Source organism: Ochotona princeps, chromosome 20, assembly GCF_030435755.1.
Source record: "Ochotona princeps isolate mOchPri1 chromosome 20, mOchPri1.hap1, whole genome shotgun sequence".
Taxonomy (NCBI): Eukaryota; Metazoa; Chordata; class Mammalia; order Lagomorpha; family Ochotonidae; genus Ochotona; species Ochotona princeps.
The window spans coordinates 6,929,765-6,948,904 of NC_080851.1; the positions used below are offsets into that span (position 1 = coordinate 6,929,765).

At 42.8% G+C, this 19,140-nt stretch overlaps 1 protein-coding gene across 9 annotated transcripts in view; it reads left to right on the top strand.

The window, feature by feature from the left end:
- ADAM22 (ADAM metallopeptidase domain 22) overlaps positions 1-18,868 on the top strand; it is a 191,113-nt gene extending 172,245 nt beyond the window's left edge. For 3 of the 9 annotated variants that reach the window (XM_058678093.1, XM_058678087.1, XM_058678088.1), the window contains 5 exons: positions 3,926-4,026; positions 4,322-4,388; positions 6,523-6,633; positions 13,512-13,635; positions 17,810-18,017. In XM_058678093.1, the coding sequence (XP_058534076.1) occupies positions 3,926-4,026; positions 4,322-4,388; positions 6,523-6,633; positions 13,512-13,635; positions 17,810-17,830 (424 nt within the window). In that variant the 3' untranslated portion in view covers positions 17,831-18,017. Of the gene's footprint in view, positions 1-1,448; positions 1,644-3,925; positions 4,027-4,321; positions 4,389-6,522; positions 6,634-8,624; positions 8,712-13,511; positions 13,636-17,809 lie in introns of all 9 variants that reach the window. The other 6 variants (XM_058678091.1, XM_058678092.1, XM_058678094.1 and 3 more) reach the window with 5 other exon arrangements.
- Positions 18,869-19,140: the final 272 nt, after the last annotated feature.

The window sequence follows — 19,140 nt, forward strand, 5'->3', positions numbered from 1 at the left end:
ACACTATGAAAAAGAAAGTATAATAATGTGAACTAAAGTCACTTACAGGATTAAAAAATATTTTGGAAGAACCTGTGTCAATTAATTAGTCTTATATACCAGAATTAGTCTTATATCCAGAATAATGAAAAATTCTACATGCTGTAGTTAAACTGTAGGAGAGAATTAGATTAAATAACACAAAGTAAAATGCATTGTTTGTATTCATTGAAAATCAGAGATTGGAAAGATGTAGGACTGTATAATTCGGGAATAACCTGAGAAGGTATTCAATCACTCAAATGAACAGATGGCCAGTGATTGTAAACATTTACATCAAGACAGGGCTCAATATAAGGAAGTTGCATCTGAAAGGTGTATTTTGGGGATAAAAGTGAGCATTAGAAAGTAATGTTACCCTGCTAACTAGCTGGAATAGGGCAACAAGTGGACAAATTAATACTTTTATTGGAGACCTGTTTGAATATTAGCTCTGTTTAAGTCCAGTCCTGGTCTGTTGCATCCCGACAAGAGTACGGAAGAGAACGGGTTCAAATGTTGGATGCATTTGGCTGTTACGGACTACTCATTGGCACATGATCAGACTAGCCATTGCCTGGGGACAGGGGAAGGGGGGAAGGTGGTGGGGTCCTATCCAAAAAAAGGCTATTTGATTCCTTTAGTCATGGAAGTGTGTTCAAGTCAAATGAGGGCATCAGTAATGATGGAATAGAAGATGGTCCTTACCCTTGCTCCTACTGAGGTAGAAATGGAGAAGTGAGATCATCTGTTGTCCACAGACCACCACAAAACTTGTGAACTGTTCCAACCCTTCCATCACATACTCTATACAATTATAAAATTGTACAGTTATAAAGTCACCTTTTTTATTCTTCATATGTCTGCGAAATAATCAATTGAAGCTCCAAATGGAATCCTTAACTCTGATAAGGAATTGCTGGATTAAAAAATAGGATACCATAAAAATCTTTTCTTGAAAAGATCTTTGAAGACCAAGTTGAGGTTGCATCACACCATGTTTAACAACTGGGAGCAGTTCACTGACCACAATGAGGAAACAGTGGTGCCTTTTGGATCAAGGTCTTGTCTGTCCTCACACATATGCTGCAATAGCAATTTGTTATTTTTTTTAAAGGGCAAAGCTGCAGTTAACATCTCTTAAGTATAATGAAGTCACTATATGTACAAAAACCTCGTCTTTCCTTCCCTCCCCCCGAAGAAACACTTTACTCTTTCGAACTAACAAAGTGTTGGTGATTGCATTTCTGCTTGCTGCCTTTAGAATGACTTTAACTTGTTGCATTTATTGATAATCTCATGTGTTGTGATAGATTTGATTCATGTAGATCATTATCCCTACCTCTCTTTTTCCTGAAATAATATTTGTATATGTCTGTGTTCGTGTGTGTGTCCTGTTTTCTGACTCTGACATGTTTATTATGCCTTAGACAGTTCCCCCAGGGAGATTATGTAAAAAAGCCTGGAGATGGTGACTCTTTTTATAGCGACATTCCTGCTGGAGTCAGCACAAACTCAGCATCTAGTTCTAAGAAGAGGTCTGCTTTTCTGTCGCATTTTCAGATTTCTACCTGTTCCATCCCACATTATTCCATTAGTCAGAACATTTCATTATTTTGCAGCAGGTTTGATTCCTTCTTCTTCTTTCTTGAATGTTAAGAACCGGTATCCTTTGTTCTTTGATTACTCTGCTGAAAAATGCCATATGCTCGGAACCATTTGTTAGACAAATCAGGCCAGAAAATTGAAACAAAGCAATCAGTCACATTAAATCTATGCAGAAACCCTAGGATTTCTCAGTCTTGCTTTTATATGACTTAACAAGCTATATATCATATTGAATCATGTTGTAATTGGTGAGCTTTATGTCATGTTTGGTAGTCAAAGAAAAAGGTTACTGTCATGCTTCAATAAAAGCAGTTGTTAACATAAGTTGGTAATATAAGTGTTGCATTGGGATATTTTTAATTTTTTATATCTCAAAACTAAGCTTGCTATGAAATAAAGATTGCTTCTCTGTGAATCATGTATTTAAATAGTATAATTTTCACTTTTTATGGAATGATTAGATTTATTAAATATGCTTAACGTTTGCCTGAGTTTTTCATAGTTCACCTGGGATTAATGTACTGTTTATATACTCGAAATGCTGATGATGTGTTCTTGTTGTAGCATTGTAAGGTATATGACACCATTTGAAATCCCGCATGCTTTATAATCACTTAATAAAAGAAATGGGTAGGAGAAATAGTTGTAATGTTCCAGAGGCTTGCAATCACTTCAAAGGGAAGCTAAAATGTTCTGCTGAAAAACTTCTCTGAAGTTGCTGATACAGGTGTAACAGAGAGGAACAGAGTTCTAGTAGAGTCCCCACTCCTGACTTGGGGCACATCAGATGTCTTGTAGAGTCAAAGGAAAACTGTTAGTGCATTGAGAGGGAACATTGACCTCTTCTGGAGTTCTAGATCCAGGGAACCATTTGGAAATTCTGCAGTGGCTCTCAGTCTTCAGAAACAATAACCTGGAAGGGAAAGAGAAAAATTTAGCAATACTGGGAACTCTGCTTTATGTGGAATTTTGTTAAGCATGGAGAGTAGTTTTAAATGATACAGCTGAAGGCAAAAGTAGAATTGATAAATTAGACTCAAGGAGTGCAGTTTTGGAGAATGATATTTTTTTTAAAACCTTGCTTTTCATTTAAAGCACACTTGCTAGTTAAGAAATGAAGTAGGGAGCTGGTTGAATGCTCTCAGGATGTAGATATTTTCTTGGTCAAATATCAGATCTCAAAGGACATAGTTAAAAATTGAAGAAGTCAGTGGTCTCTGGCAGAATTTCTATTGTCCTTTTGTACAAAATAGGAATCATTTAGTGCGTACCAGATGATGTTAGTAAGTTCCAGCCTGGGGAATTAATTAATACATAGTAACTGTGCTGAGTTCCTTTTATTTTCACTTATCTGTACAGGTCTTTTAAAGATAAAATAGTTAACCATTTAAAAGTTACCCAGAATGAAATGTGGAAAAAGTGTTTAAGTGTAGTGCCACTTTCTAAAGTATCTGTTTCTAAAGTCTAAACAATCTGAATAACATCAGGTTTTAGGAAAGAATTCAGTGGGTTCTAATTTTTAAGTAGTTGAAAGTATACTATTACTGTTAGCAGACTTCTGCTTAGTATAGGGGATTTGTCAGTTCCTTATTTCTGGGGTACCAGGAAGATACGTGGGATTTGCTGCTTATAGATAATTCCTTTAAAGACTGCAAGTCCCCAAAAAGCAGGAGGGCTCAGTACACATGGACTTTCCCAGAGGCTTTTATGCCAGACCTCTGAGTTTGCTCATTGGAAAACCAACCAGCACCTCCTGTACTTTTTTTGGATGATATTTGTGGATCAAAATGTCAATTTTCAGAAATTATTTTTTGTTTGAGAAAACCTAATTATTATTCTAATAATGATTAGTTAGTTGCAGTTGAACAAAATCTTCATGTAATCTCTTAGAAGTCCATGTTCTCATAATAGTAGATTGGAAATCATTGCTTTACAATTAAGAAACATCTATGGTGGGACCCCATTATAACTGCTGTTGGGGTTATGCAACCACAATGTGTGTTGCCTTTGCTATTTGTGGTCACTGTGTTCTGGGGAATGTGAATTGGCTTGCACAGTGCCCTAAGACTTATATTGACTATTGTAATGGGGTTCCATTGTATTTGACTTTTCTTAAATTGAATGTTGTGTAATTCTGCCTTCTTCATGAAGACTTTCATGTTCTCTTCATTCTTTCATTTCAGACTTTTCTTTCTTGATGTGTTTTATTCAATGCACAGTAATGCCTACAAGTTTTGCTTAGTGATATCAGAACATTAGATTCTCTTTTAGAACAACCTGTGAATATTTTCAATTTCAGGTCCAATGGGCTCTCTCATTCTTGGAGTGAAAGAATTCCAGACACAAAACATATTTCAGACATTTGTGAAAATGGACGCCCTCGCAGTAACTCCTGGCAAGGTATTGGGCAGAGCTCTGAATTTTCTGTCCACACATTCAAGTTTTGTATTATATGATCCCTGGTAAATGAAAGCCTGTACTTTTCTGGATACTCTGACTCTCTCTTCTCTTAATGAAGAGGATATTTAGAATGAGAGTCAGGTTCTTGTTTCTTGGGTGGGAAATGATACGATTGGGCAAAGGCCCATGTTATAGGTAATGTTGCTTGCGAATTAGATCCACTTCAAATACTATGTAGTTGAACTTAGGAGTCATTTATTCACGTAGAAATCTAGCAGTCAGTTCTCTTTTTCAGGTAACCTGGGAGGCAACAGAAAGAAAATCAGAGGCAAAAGATTTAGACCTCGATCTAACTCAACTGAGTAAGTCTGAACGTCTAATGGAGAAAAGGCACTCCAAGGTTCTGGACACTTAGTGTCAAATGTCAGTTAACCAGACAGGAGCTGTAAACCAGGCCTCTGGGCTTGGTGTTGTCTTTTTAATTCTTTTCTGTCCTTTAAGAATTAACCATGGCTTTTCTCTTTTACATAGGCATCTCCGCAACTCTGTCCATGCCAATATTCACTGACAGCGGGGTCTCACCCTCGCTGCGGGTTTTTGCTCCAGTCACCTGCCATTGTGGTGTCTTGGTTCCGTTTGAAGGGAATTTTGCTAACATTCCTTTCTTCTCATCACCCCCGGGGGTCCAGCCATCTCAAGGGGTCACCCTCCCTCTCCCCAGAATCCACACAGCCTGGAAGCATCAGGGCCCAGAGCGTGGGATTGCTCACAGTCTGAACCTACCTCCCCAGGTCTTCATGCTGCCTTCTAAGCATTCTCTCAGACTAATGGAATCAGGTTCCCTTTTAAATCTCCCTTCGGAGGACATTTAAAAGGGCATCTCCCTGAACATGCACTTTAGTGGAATCATTGTCACTGAATGCAGCAGTGTCACACGATTTTGCATTTCATTGGGGGTGGGAGTGAACGTTGCATTTAAAGCCTTATACAGTGAAGTAGACACCATGCACTTTTGTTTGTTTCTCCACAATGAAAGGTCAAGAAAGCCAAAGCTTCCGCAGACCTGTGCTTCCCTGCACGCAGCACAACACACCCTGCGAATCCTTCAGACTGGCGCTGCCTCCTGGTTTTAGTCATGCGCACTTTTTTTAATCCTACCTGTTTCTCCCATAGTGGTAGTTATTATTGCAGGGATCTCAATTGCTTCTTCATGCCTTAATCCTTAAAGAGTATGAATAGCATGTTTTTGTTAAGTGCCTGTGAGAAATTTAGGTTAGCTTTTGCATCATATACCCTGCCTTTTTCAGCCCAGGAATAATACTAGTGTTGCCCTGAAGTTTGGACCTTCCACCTGAATGGTATTGACTTGTAAGTGGCTTGTCAAAGTTTCCTGGCAGATACTTACCCCTAGAATGGATAGAGAAACTCAAGTGATACCATTGCATGGTCCAGAATGGCATCCTAGAACGCTGCCCTAAGTAACTAATCCTGAGGTTTTATCTCTTGCATTCCCAAAGCGCGTGGATGCTTCAGGGCTCATTTGTGACTTAACTTGTCTTGCATGAAGTCACCTGGTCAGAGCTCCTTAGTTGCTGCTTAGAAGTTACACTTTAAAATCTTCTTTAGATTGTCCACTGTGTACAATTTAGTATTCTGATAGTATTTCTTATAACAAGTCTTTGAAAACTTCAAAAGAAAAAACATAGTCAATTGTATGTTATGTATAGAGCTTAAGAAGCAAAGAATATTTGGCGTATTACCGATATGTATGCGATATTTTCCAGGGCACTTAGGTATTTTTTTAATTTGTGTGAAATGTGTACTCCTATCAGGACATAAAAATCACAATGCCGCATATACCCTTTGAGAAATCTTGTCTGCGAGATAATTTAACTATAATAATTAATAAGGCACTATAACAGCATCTTAGTGAGGGAGACCTGTCAGAGTAGAGCTTCCCTCTGATTTGTGGACTTCCCAGGTTTGGTTGCCTGACTCATGCCAGTGAAGCGAGGCAGTCTGTGGGGCTGGTCTCTGTCCCCACACGCACTGCTGTATGGGAATGACCTCTCTGTACACACACTTCCTCTTATAAGAATCCTTAATACATGGTGTATCAAGAATTGGGTTAGCATGTTTTGTACTTTCCACATTTAAGTGATCCCATTTGCTTCTGATATATTTGTGCAACCTTAAGAGGGGCAGACTGACCATAAACATCCTTTAAGCCTTTAGTTTTTTGAAAGAGGAAGTACTCCGGGTCCACTATTTGAGCTGTTTAGAATTTTACCATCCCAAGGGGATGATGCACAAGTCAGGATGTGAATTCAAACATGCCACACAAATGCACGCTCTGTTAACTCAACCAGACATCCTTGTTTATTGTACTGTCTTCCACTCGAACCTTCTGCATCTTCCTCACTGTTGTACATGACGTTTAAAAAAAAAAACAACTTTTTTGGCTCAGACTCTGTATTATATATTGTGTTTTTACAGGAGGGAGCCCCAAGCACCTGAGGCTGGGCACTCCCTCGCCCAGACAGTCCCATCCCAAGGCATAAGCCCAGGGGGCTCTGACAGCCCCCAGACAGGGAGTCTGGATCACAGGTCAGTCTCCACCTGCCCCTTCATTCTGGGCTGCCGCTTAATCTCCTTCCAAGTCCCTCCCTTGTCTGAGAACAGGGTCACTGGATCTTTGACCAAGCTCCGTGTTTGCTTGGCGGTGCTCCTGGCTCAGCCGGCACCAGCTAATTCTCTGCCTTTCCATCCTGGAGAACACTGAGAGCTCTCCTACCCAGTGTATTTGCAGTTTTTTTTTTTTTTTCTGCATGTTGCGCTCTGAGCCGAGTCAAGCCACTTAGGCAGGACTTCTGCAGTTTGGTTAGATCCCATCACTCCAGGCACCCCTCCCTAGAGGTGCTAGGAAGCCCACCCCAGAGACACTTCCCTGGGTAAATGCCCAGAAGGAACTGCCATCTGCAGCTCTCCTCTGTGTCCTCTGGTGACCGGATCATGGCCTTGAGCTGTGCTCCCAGACACTGAGGAAGAGGCTCAACAATGCAGGTCAAGCTGTGTGCTTGTGCTTCCATGGAAGAGCCAGGGCACCAGTGTTTGAGTGTCCAAGATGGTCTGTGAAAGAAACCACTGTGTCCTCCTGGGAGTGGCCGTCTGCCTCCGTCTGCCGTGTGGCTCTGTGTTCCCCGACAATAGCTGCATGGGCTTCTGCCACAGTTCTCCCCAGGCCGGAGCATTCACAAGCCTTCATCTGTGGCTGCACTCGCTTTTCTAAGTTTTGGTTGTTCTGTTCAGAGTCTCAGTGGAAATCTTTATGCAAGTTTTCATTGGCTATCTTTGTGAAAAGTGCAAGTTGGCAATGATCGTGGCTAAAGGCAAAACGAGCGGGAGCTGTTTCTGAGTCAGGAGACATTATCTTGGCAAAAATGGCCTTCTGGGCACAGAAACGCAGCTGGGGCCTCCTTTCGGGAGCTGCACGATGAGATTTGCCGAATACCTTGGTCATGGCTAACAAAGAGGGGAAGGACTATGGGAAATCACCTGTTTTAAAATGCAGTCTTGATGGAGATATATGTACAAACAACTCAAAAGCTAAAGGGGGGAAGAAGCAAACTTTAACCTAAAACATACATTGTACTTTTTAGTGTCCGCTTGTTTATTTTTCACTGTGTTTTACATGGTTTGCTTGTCTCTCATGGTATTTCTAGAAGTTACTTTTTTAATGTGGGGGAAAAAAATCCAGCAGAACATCCAAATCCTTGCTACACTGAATTTTCAAATGTTAAATCTGCATTATTTTAAAGGGCAAATTGTAAGAGCGTGTGGTTTTGCTTGGCTCCCAAGTTAGAAGTCATCCACGCAATTCAGGACGAACACTCAGAAGGCAACCTACCCGAGCCATTTCCCAAGGGAATATAAAAATGTTAGTGAGGAGTGAGAACAGGAGGAGAGAACATTGCAACTGCAACCAGATTATTAAACTCAGTGGTCACAGGGACCTATTTGGACCCCACTTCCTGTACCCTGGGGCGCCTGTGTCAAAAGGGGGAACCCTTTCTGTTCCCCACAGAACTGACTGAAACAAACTGTTACATGCAGCTTAGGATCCACCCCAGGCAGTGAGAAGAGCCCTGTAAAAGCCTCTTTTAACTGCCCTTGAGGAGTTATCCAAATGTCTGGTTGTAATCACAGCCAGCTGAGTCTTTTCAAAAAGCACCAGTATCATTCAGAAACCAAGGGGACAAATGAGAGGTGGCCTGGGAAGAGTCATTTTGGGGGATGGAAAAGAGCTGTTGACAGGACCACGATGGAAAGGGATTTCCTGATTTGCTTGGGAAAGCCCTGAGAAGCTGCGTCCTCAGACACATTGACTGCATTCTTGAGTGCTTTGAGGCTTGTTTAGCTGAGATGATACTCATGTCATTGTATAGACTGCCTCATAGTCATCCAACATCCATCCTGGTTTATTTGCCAAAGTCACTTGCATTTGGAGGGTGTAGACATCCTTGCTAAGCTTGTGCTGTGTATTTTTCAGATTTTCTATCTTGTTCTGCTTTCTTTGTTCCTTCCATTGCTTTCTGCAGGTATTTAAATCCATGGTTCAAAAGAGACTATAATGTAGCTAAGTGGGTAGAAGATGTGAATAAAAACACTGAAGGACCATACTTTAGGTATTTCACAAATTAATTTTATATCTTTTTCAAACTCTCCCAGCACAAACGAGTACTGTAGTGTGACTGGCTCTCTAGCTTGTATCTCCCAATACAAGTTCCTATAGGTGGAAAGAGGGGTCCTTGTTTATTTGCTGCCTCTTGATCTCTGTTTATTTGGTTCCATGAGCGAGTCTAGCGCTTCTCTGAATGTTTCAAATGAAGCCATTTGAAAAGGGTTTTCATCTAATGCATGTCCCTTTCGTCATCTTCAGCTTGTCAGTAGCTTCCTCTTCATTTTATGCTATGTAGTGTTCTACAGGCATGACATATCCTTTCCACTAATAAAGAAACACTATTAACCTGAACAACCTAACTTTTAGAATCTAGAAATTACATAATGCATCTTTGCCTACTCACTACCTAAGAGTGCATAGTGCATTTGAAAACTCAAGGAAATTATGACAAGAAATTAGATGGGATATAGTGGAAGTTTGCTTGGAGTAGGAATCGATTTGATCCAACCTAAAGATTATTGCACTACAACTGACACCGAAGCAGACTTGGAATCTGTTGACTTTTCAGTAGTGTCTGCTGAATACAACCACTGGCACCCAAAGAAGGTCAGCGCTGCGAAAAGTGGTCACAGATTTTCCAAAAAGCATCCAGGAAACTTGAATGACAATGTCGCTGTCCAACACTTCAGCCAGACCAGAAAGCCCATAGGCAGCCTGTGCTTCACTCGCCATAGAGAGGAGTTTACAAACTCTTCAACTGACCTCATTCACTGCACAGAGAATTTCCGAGCACATTTAATAGCATTTTTTCAGTCTTTTACAATATCAAATGACCTTCTGGAGGTCAATATCCACTTTTTATCTGGCTACTTTGTGGACAACTAATGTAGAGAAGAAATATGGGCTTAATCACTACAATGACATGCTTTCAAACTACTTACCGTGACTTAGGTCAGAACCAACCAGATAGCAGGTGTATATTTAACCCTCGGTATCCATATCTCTTCTAGTGTACCATTTAGTTTAGTCATGTATAGTTTGAGAAAATGATTAGACCTACCTGCATTTAATTTGGCCCATAACATTTACATACACTCCAAGGAAAGCGTAACTCCTGCCTGCTCACAAAAATGTATGCTGCTTTTCCTCCTGATCCCCTCCTGCCCTGCCTCCTGCTTGTCCCACACTTCCCCACACTGAACTCCATGCACATACACTCACATGCAAACATCCCACCCTCACCTGTAGCTCCCAAGATGACCAACGTCAGGAAGACAGGTAAGATGATTTTGAATGCTACTTGGAATTTTGGCTCGCCTTCAGTCCTATTTCTCTTTTGTATTTCCCTCAGGCTTGTGGGCAGATTGTAGTTTGTCATGGCCCTGGAGCCAAAATGATTTGGACCAATGATTTGGGTCCTGTATGCGTTAGGGCTCTTACTGCATTAGGCTCTTATTGCTAAGCAAACTCCGTGTATCTGCGACCATGATTTGTGAAACGGTCCCTAGGAGTGGCCTCCCCTCCCATGGGGGAGCTGAGAAGTTGCTGTGGCTTCCAGAGGAGAGCTCACCTTTCTTGAAACCAGCATGCAGGTCTGCCCAGAAGCTGCCCACTTGCAGTGTGGATGGGGAATTGCTTTAGCGCTCTCCGGTTGCACGCGCAGAGCTGCAAGGTGAACTTAGAGGATTCCTTAGTGTCCTCTTTTAGCAAGCGACCTTGGTTCCTGCTGAAGCTAGGCCCATTCAAATTCATCAGGAGAAATCATAGTCATGTTTAAAGGCTAGATGAAGCTCAATGGGCAGTCGCAATTTGAAACTGTCACTTTTGGATTAGCAAGAGCTATGTTGGTCAGACTGGAAAACCAACAGGAAATTTCTGTGGCTCTGGTGAATGCCTGAGGTGGCACAGAGCTTTGAAAACAGGGATTCCAAGTGAGGGAATTTCATCCTCTCTCCATTATGGCCAAGCCTCACCCAATGGGCCTGGAGCGCATCCAGCCCTTGGCTCATGCTTTGCCAGTCCTGTGCTTGTGCTCAAATCTGCTTCTTTGGCTACCAGATCATTCAGGATTATCACTAGTGAGGATAAAGTTCCCCTCATTAGTCACGTGGTGCGGAGTTCAAGGCCTTCTTATCATGATACAATGAGACTTCCTGATGGCAGCAGACGGGTCCAATCGAAAACATTTTGCTTGAGGGACTTAGTAAGAGCCAAGCAGTTAGCTGAAGCTGTGGAGCCGCCAGGATGTCTGCTGTGCACCCTGACCTGGTTCTGCAGGGACTGTGGTTGCTCACGTTGTCATCAGTGCATGTTGTGGCCATCGGGAAGCAGTGGAGGAGCTCAGGGCCGGAGCATCTTATCAGCCCAGTCCTGTGCCTTCCAGAGGCAAACACTGCCGTGCCAGCTCCGTACTAGAAGAGACCACCAGCTGATTGCTCACCTCAGCAGTAGATTTTCAATTCTCTGCCATGATCGCACAGAAACTACAGTGACCCTGAAAATAAGCTAAACTTAACGTCAACTTTCAAGTGCCTGCTGCTACCTTCATGACACCATAAGGGATCATTCTTACTCCCCTTCTACAGTGGGCAGAGTGGAGGCACAGAAAGTCACTCAGGGCCAGCTAGTAACAATCAGGAGCGCTGTCAGAGCCTGACTTCTTCTGACTCCCAAATCTGCTCTCATTCCATTCCACTGTATGTACTGAGAAGTTGTCAGGCACACACTAAAATTCTACAGTAGGACACTTCATAACTGCTGCTAGTTCAGGCTACTCTGAAATACTGGAACACCTGTGACTAAGGGTTGCACCTGTGTCTCTGCTATAGCTGACCTGCTTCATCCTGTCCTGGGGAAGAGGAAGCACAAATGGAGTGAGGTTGATCTTTAGGCTTAGATATACAAGACGTGAGCCCAGGAAAGTCTGACATAGGCCCAAGCTGCATCGTAGTGCATTGGCTTATGTACATGCCTTCATTGTACAGTTGTAACATGGCACCTATACCACCCCACATAGGAAACGTGGTTCTTAGGAATGTGGCAAGGATGATGTACAAGCTGGGTTGGGACTTCGAGGCAAGTGGCCAGGGCCAGAAAAAAATATTAGACGTTAGACCTCCCTCAGACATCGTGAGAAATTTTGAGTTGATTTTCTCTGATTGGCCCTGCCTAGTTCTCTACTCTTCAGATAATTACCTTAGGCTGCCACGCCCTACCCAGCCCTCAGGACCTCTTGCCCCTTCTATTGAAACTGGCTTCACTTCCTCCCTTTAGGGTTCCAAGTGCTAACTAGCTGTTAGTGTGAGAGGTAGAATCTGTGAGCTTTCTTTGGGCCTGTTTTTGTTTTCACACGTCACTGGCTCTGTCTATTGGAAGTACTTAAGGAGAAGCCTGGGATTCCAACACTCCTCCTTGTGCTTGCCAGGTGCTCACAGCTGTCTATGGCCAAGTTCAGGCCATCATGATTGTTAAGCTAGGGGCCACCAGTCCATTCTATGGACACACGTGCTGTAGCAAATTAAAAAGGGGACTCATTTGGGGTGACCCCTTCAAGTATAGAAAATAGGACTATTGTGCACTTGACTTGGTTGTATGATCCTGGATGTCTTATCAGTCATAAATAGACTGAAAAGCTAAACCTAGGTTACGATCCCTCATTTGAAATACTTAAATCCAAAAGCATACCTTCATTTTATAGATACTGAATTTGTTTCCTAGAGATAAGTATTGTTTAAAGGGAGGAAATTTATGTCTTTATTCTGTTGAAGGTTTTGAAAGCAAAATATATGGCCCTACCAATGCTGTCCCCACTACCATCACTCCCAGGTTCAGTCAGTCACAGCCACTGAGGGGCATGCTACAGAAGTAAGTCCTTAGGCTGCAGTGTGGCAGTGTGAGCAGTTCCCCGTCCCCACCACGCAGGGGCAGGAGTTCAGGAGTCATGATGTTTAGTGGTAATTTGTGGATGGAATAGGGACTGTAGCAACTCATGTTTTCCCTGGATACATGATGAGTAGATGTTTTTTACTCTTCCAGACGAGTTAGCATCAGGAATGGGCTCCTCTGGTGAGCCCGGTTTAATCACAAACATTGTCACTCCACATGCCAGACCAAACCAATGTAGCACAGTGCACTAGCGGCTTACCCAGCAATGCTGATTGCAGTGACTAACCAGACCATCTCTGTATGTTCTCATCAGACTTTGTTTGGCTGGAACTCTGCACTCCTCACTGCTTGCATGTTTACTAATTTACGATTCAAACTCCTATATTTGCCTTTGTTCCTTTACAACTAACACACTGGCCTCTAAATGCATGAGTTTTGTGTAAACTGGTGTGTGACTTAGCAACTAATAAATATATCCACTGTGATATATTTTAAGATCTTAAGATACAGCTGAGATTATTGTACTTAACAGCATTCATACATTAAGCGGTAGCCATGAGGCAGAGTATTAGTATGTTGTACACTTAGTTTACCAGTATGAGTTCTTACAATAACTTTATCCCTTCTCCATGTGAGCGTTTTGTTCTATGGGAAACTTCCATATTGGATTTCTAGATGAAAATGGTGAATCTGGGTAGTAACATTTTGAACAGTCCATTGCAGTCATTATAGTGTTGGGAAACGTGAAGTTAGGAAGCCAGTGTTGGGAATGGCAGATAGCTTCCTGGTAGTTCAGCTTTTGTAATAGGGGATTGGGAAAGTAGCAGTCAGAGGGTTTGTCTTAGGCCCACTTTCAGATACTTCACAATGATCTTGGGCAATCGTGTAATAGTTATTTCATATGTTCTCAACGTCTCAGGACTCTGTCTCCTGCCAAGTCTCCTTCATCATCAACTGGGTCTATTGCATCCAGCAGAAAATACCCTTATCCAATGCCTCCACTTCCAGATGAGGAGAAGAAGGTGAACCGACAAAATGCCAGGGTAGGTGGAGATGGCCTGCCCATGCTTACCCACTGATCTGTGAATTCATGTCTGAAAAGAAAATGAAAAAAATGTTGGTTTGATAACTGAAAAGATTCTGGAAGATTGAGGTTCAGGTTTATTTTTGGCTATTAGTTTAACCTGCATTGATATATTTTGAAAACGTTTGTGTATATTATCCATTGCTATATATTTTCTGTTGTTGGTTGCACTTTAAAGCCTGGAATTGATAAAATGGTATGTATTTACTTGATCCACTTTTAATATCCTTGATAATGTCAGAAATTACATGAACAAGTCTCCTCTCTTCTTCAGGCCATTATCTGGCTATCTTAGCAACAGGAACTGTGACAGAGAGTCAGATCACTGACATGATGATTGGGGTGGGGTCTTGATACAAGGAAATGGGACATGAAAAATCTGTAGTGTTAAAAGAGTATGGCAAAGGGTTGGGGCAAAATTTAACAGCCTTTTATAATCAAAAAAGTCAAAAACTAATATGGAGGCAGTGATTCCTTTTACCCAAATGTAATTCACCAGAAGTCTTATTTACATGCCAAGTGCCTTCTTACATTTTAAATGAGGATGCTGCTCTGTCTTGCAGGATTCCAGGAAAGTATCCATTGTGTGAAATTTGAGACCCAATGAAGCTGGGAGGCAGTACATAATTACCTTTAATGTGCAGGCTCTATTATTGCACTACAGTGTTCCCAGAAACAATGGTGCAAGAAGTCAACTAACAAAGTTTTCAGAGGCTCAGCTGATTTGTCCCCTGGTGGGTCCTGGGTTCCCAGAATTCTCAGTTTTGGAAGGTGCTTCTGAGCTTCATTGAATCTGACCCTGAATGTTGGCATTCAGGATTTATAGGGATCCTTCAGATTTCAGCTCTGTCAACCCAAAGTCCTGAGCAAACAGCCAAAACTGATTAGCCCAATTCAGTCAAAAGTCTTTAGGAACAGTTGGTTGTATTCTGCTAATCATTTGAAAATTACCTTTACGATCATGTGGGAAGTGATAAAAGAACTCTGGGATTTTCAGCACTTAGCTCTCCAGCCTTAAGATTGTTTGATAGACACTCAGTTGTTCATGGTGGTTCATGTGAGACTGAAATCTCCCTTCCTCCTCAGGAAATTGAGTGCAGCATGGTGTGTGTGGGTGTGTGCGGGCGTTCTCCATGCTAAATTGTCTGTGCTGTTATTTTGCTTCGTTAATTTGGGGGATATTCTCTCAGCCACACCCTGGAGTGGGGGTTGTTGGAAATGGTAGCATGTGAGAGCCAATGAAAATGACCACTCCCCAGGAGAAATGGCTGGCCCATGACTCTTTCCCTGGGCTAAGTGAGGTGATCATGAAGCCTGCAGCTGCTAGATTGGTTCTGTGAAAGTCCTGATTTGTTCTGTCTACTGTGGAGCAGGCTCACAACAGACAGTTTCCATTTCTGCAGTGTCTTCATTGACTGAAGAAACGCAAGACCAGAAGCAGCCCCTTCGTGTTTTGTTCTTTCATTAGAAAAAAAATACATTTACTTATTTGAAAGGCAGAGAAGGAGAAAGACCAAGAATATTAGAGGGAAAGAAAGAGAGAAAATCTTCCATCTGTTAACTCACTCCCCAAATGCCCAAAGTGGCTGGGCTTAACCAGACAAAAGCCAGTAGCACAGAACCCAGTCTTGACTTCCCAAGTGCTGCAGCATCTCCTGCTGTTTTCTGGTGAGCACAGTAGCAGGAAGCAGAGCCAGAAGCAGAGCTGGGATTTGAGTTCAGGCCCTTCAGAGGCGTTCTGACAAGGGCAGGCTCATGCCTTCTGCTGAAAGCCATGGCTTGACAAGTCTGGGGACCTCATTACTTTCAGGTTTTCCCATTGCCATTCATTTATTCTTCTCTCTGAAGCTATCCCTTATTGATCGTGATAGCCATGCTTGAATCAACCTCAGCTCTCTGAAGCCAAAGTCTAAACTCTTTACCTCTTCAGACTATTCTATGAGCAACAGTCCAGCTCTCTGCCTTTGAGCCCTGGTGGTCCCAGTTGAACTCTGCTCCGTGCAGGTGTCCACTGCTGAGAGAGATCCTCACACAGATAGATCCATTTGGTTTCCAGAGGATCAGAGGAAGGGTGTCTTTTTGTTGTAGGGTTTTCAACCCAGAATACGGCAACAACCTCAATTCTTGTCTCGCAGAAAGAAGAATTTTCATGCGGACACAGTTTAGTTTTAAAGTAAGATTTATTAGAAGAACTGAGAAAAGAAGTTCCTGTCCTAGCGATAGGAGGGGGCTTCAAGAGAGAAAGGACCCTTAGCCCCTGCCATAGTGGCAGGAGGAAGAGGGGAAAGGCCCCAGACCTCTGCCATAGTGGCAGGAGGAGGAAAGAAAGAAGAACCCATACTAATAGTGGGGATAGTGTCTTTGAAAACTTCACTTCAAAGGAGTTTCTCCATAAATAAAGGAGAGAATTCCTGTTTTCCAGGGTACCTGGCCTTGGGACAGAAGGCCCAGAAAGTTGGCCTTGTTACCAGCCAACTTCCTTAGTCCTTTTTTAATGATAAAGAGGCCAGTCTGAAACTACCCCCGTGGCAATGGCCAGAGACAGAATTGAGATGGAATTCCACTGATGCTTTAGGTGGGGAATTGGTATGTTAATGTCGCCCTTGTCTCTTGGGGAAGCGTGTTCTGGATATGTTAAAATATGCACTTGTCTCTGGTGAATCCAAGAAATGGTGGGGAAAATACCCTTTTATATTTGAGAAAAAAATGATGACTCGGGGACCCAGAATACCCTAAGTGCCTACTACCCAGTCTAACTCCTCTGTTACCTGGACAAATAAATTGTACATATTTATGGATTATAGTTGGTCCTTCAGTACTTGCAGACTATGTGTTGCTCAAATCAGGGTAGTTGGTATTTGCTCTTCTTTGACATTGCTTTATGATTGCAGGCTTTGAGCTCCTTCCTTCTGTTTGTTCATAAATGTATTCTAGGTTTTGGTGGACTGTAGTCACCCTCCTGTGCTGTCTAACATGAGGATGGATTCCTTCAATCTAACTCTGGTTTGCCACCTGCTGGCCAAACTCCCTCCACCTTTGTCTACCCCTAACCTAGCATCTTGGGTTTGGTTTGAATTTTTTTTTAGCTTCCAGATTTGCGGGAGAGCATACAAAGTTTGTCTTTCTGTGTTTGGTTTATTTCACTTGACATGTTTGCCTCTGGTTCTGTCCCTTTTGCTGCAGGTAACAGCATTTCATTCTTGTACAACCTCCCCAGATGACTGTAACATGTTCCGATATTGACAACCATTTCCTGGGTGGCTGTATGAGAGTCCTGGGGAAAGACGAGCATTTGTGGCTTAACAATGTTGTTTTAGACTAGTAATGCATTTAAATATTTAAATGACTTACATTTCTAATAGCACTAAATGAAAATTTTCAGTTAATTTGTTTGAAAGGCAAAGTTACAGAGACAGGTGGGCAGAGGGTAAGAGAGAGAGATTGAAGAAGAAAGAGAGAGAGAAACAGAGAGAAAATGACCTTCTGTCCTCTGTTTCACTGCCCACACAGTCGCCATGGCTGGGAATGGGCCAGTCTGAAGCCAAGAGCCTGGTATTCTATCCAGGTCTCCCACAGGTGTGGCAGCGGCCCAAGCCATGGCTCAGGCCGTCTCCTGCGGCTTTCCCAGGTCCATTAGCAGTGTGGTGGATCAGGAGTGGAAGAGTTGGCGCTTGGATCAGCATTCACGTGGGATGTTCCTGTCGCAGGCAGTGGCAGTGACGTCACATGCCGCACCACAATCAGCCCCTTGGATGTGGAGAATGTTTGTATGAAGAAGTGATGGCTCCTGCTTTCTGGCTCAGCCCTTGAAGCCATTGAGGAGTAAATCAACACAAGATTCATTCATTCTCTCTCTTTCTCTCTTCTTTCACTGTAACTCTGCCTTCCAAACAAATAAATATTAAAAACAACAGCAAGCATGAAGAAATGGTAGACTTTGAAAAGGCTGAGATGCAGCCTTGTGGAAGAGAGACTTGGAGTACCAGTTGTATCTGTGTATTAGACTGCAAGGGTGTGTGTCCACAGTGTGGGTGTACAGATGGAAGCCCTGAGTCTCACACATCTGTGTGGATCACAGAATGTTTGATTCCCACCTTCACCAGGTGCAAACTTTGCTTTTCTCTCTTGTGCAGCTATGGGAGACATCCATTTAAGATCACCTGTTTACATGTGACACATCGAAACTGTTTACTTCAACTTTTATAGAAACCCAGCCTCACGGAATCCCTGCAAATCTGCCCTTCAGAGACTCCCTGAGTAGCCACCAGGAGGGAAAGCCAAATCTCACATCTGGATAATTTTTTTTTCCTCCATTGGCGGAACTGAACTGAACCATGCAAAAAAAAAAAAATGACCAAAATGTCACAGTATGACTCAGAACGGTCAGGGTCCCGTGTGTTAATGTGTAATCTGCATGACAGACATATATAGAAATATCAGTACAATTAACTCACACAACCCAAATGTAGCAAGTCTCCTAAGGGACGGTAGTGAATTCAGAACCTGACCCTCAGAAGCACATTCTCAGTGTAGAACCAATGCTCAATGCATGGAACTTCTGTTTATTGTTTTTCATATTTAAGGAAACAGCATCCCATAGTAGAAACTAGCATGTAGGGCTAAAGCAGCCAGGGGTTCGCTGCAGGATTCTAAAGCTTTCAGAGGCCAACATCCCATGTGCTAACTCTAAACATGTATTTTTATTTTTTTTTACTTACTTCTCATATTTATATCAGCACACAAGGATACCTGTACATATGTAAAGATTTTAAAAAATTCAACAAGGAAAAGCAGCTGTTACACACAAGTCTATTTTGCCAAATGCCTAAATCAGTGAGTTGCAGCCCCATGCCCGTCAGGTGCTCAGCCATCTGCAATGCCTGTGTTGTAAACACAGTAGCTGAGCACTGTGTCATCTGGAGCTGGTCTCATCATGTGGTTCATGGTCTAGGAGAGAAGAATGTCCTGTGAGCTTCTGGCCCTGGCAGCTCTCTGCAGTGGGAGTCCAGGAATGCAACTCCCAGTCAGCTCCAGGGTCGCTTCCAGCCTGGCCACTTCTCTGTGGGCACATACTGCTTGCCTAGGCACCTGGTACCTGTCAGGAACACGCACCTGCGCTGGGCATGCCGTGGAAGCCCCGAGCCCCTGAGCGGTGCGACCTGCTGAGATGACACAGGGGGATCAATGCAAGACTGCTGGTGAGTCACTAACTACCAACCTGTCGGTCCCCAAGCCCCTGTGGCTGGAGGTATTGCTTCCTTGGTGGAACGTGGTGGCCATCCTAACCTGGGAAATGAAGGACTTGATGTAACAAAGAGCTGTCTATACCAGTGTTTGTCACCACTGGGCCAGCAGTCCTGACAGGTCGTTTGGCACTCACTTCTGAGCAAGATGACGGAAGACTCTGACCCAGCTGAGAAGCCTCTTCAATAGGCCATAAGGGGTTAAATGACATTCAGATATC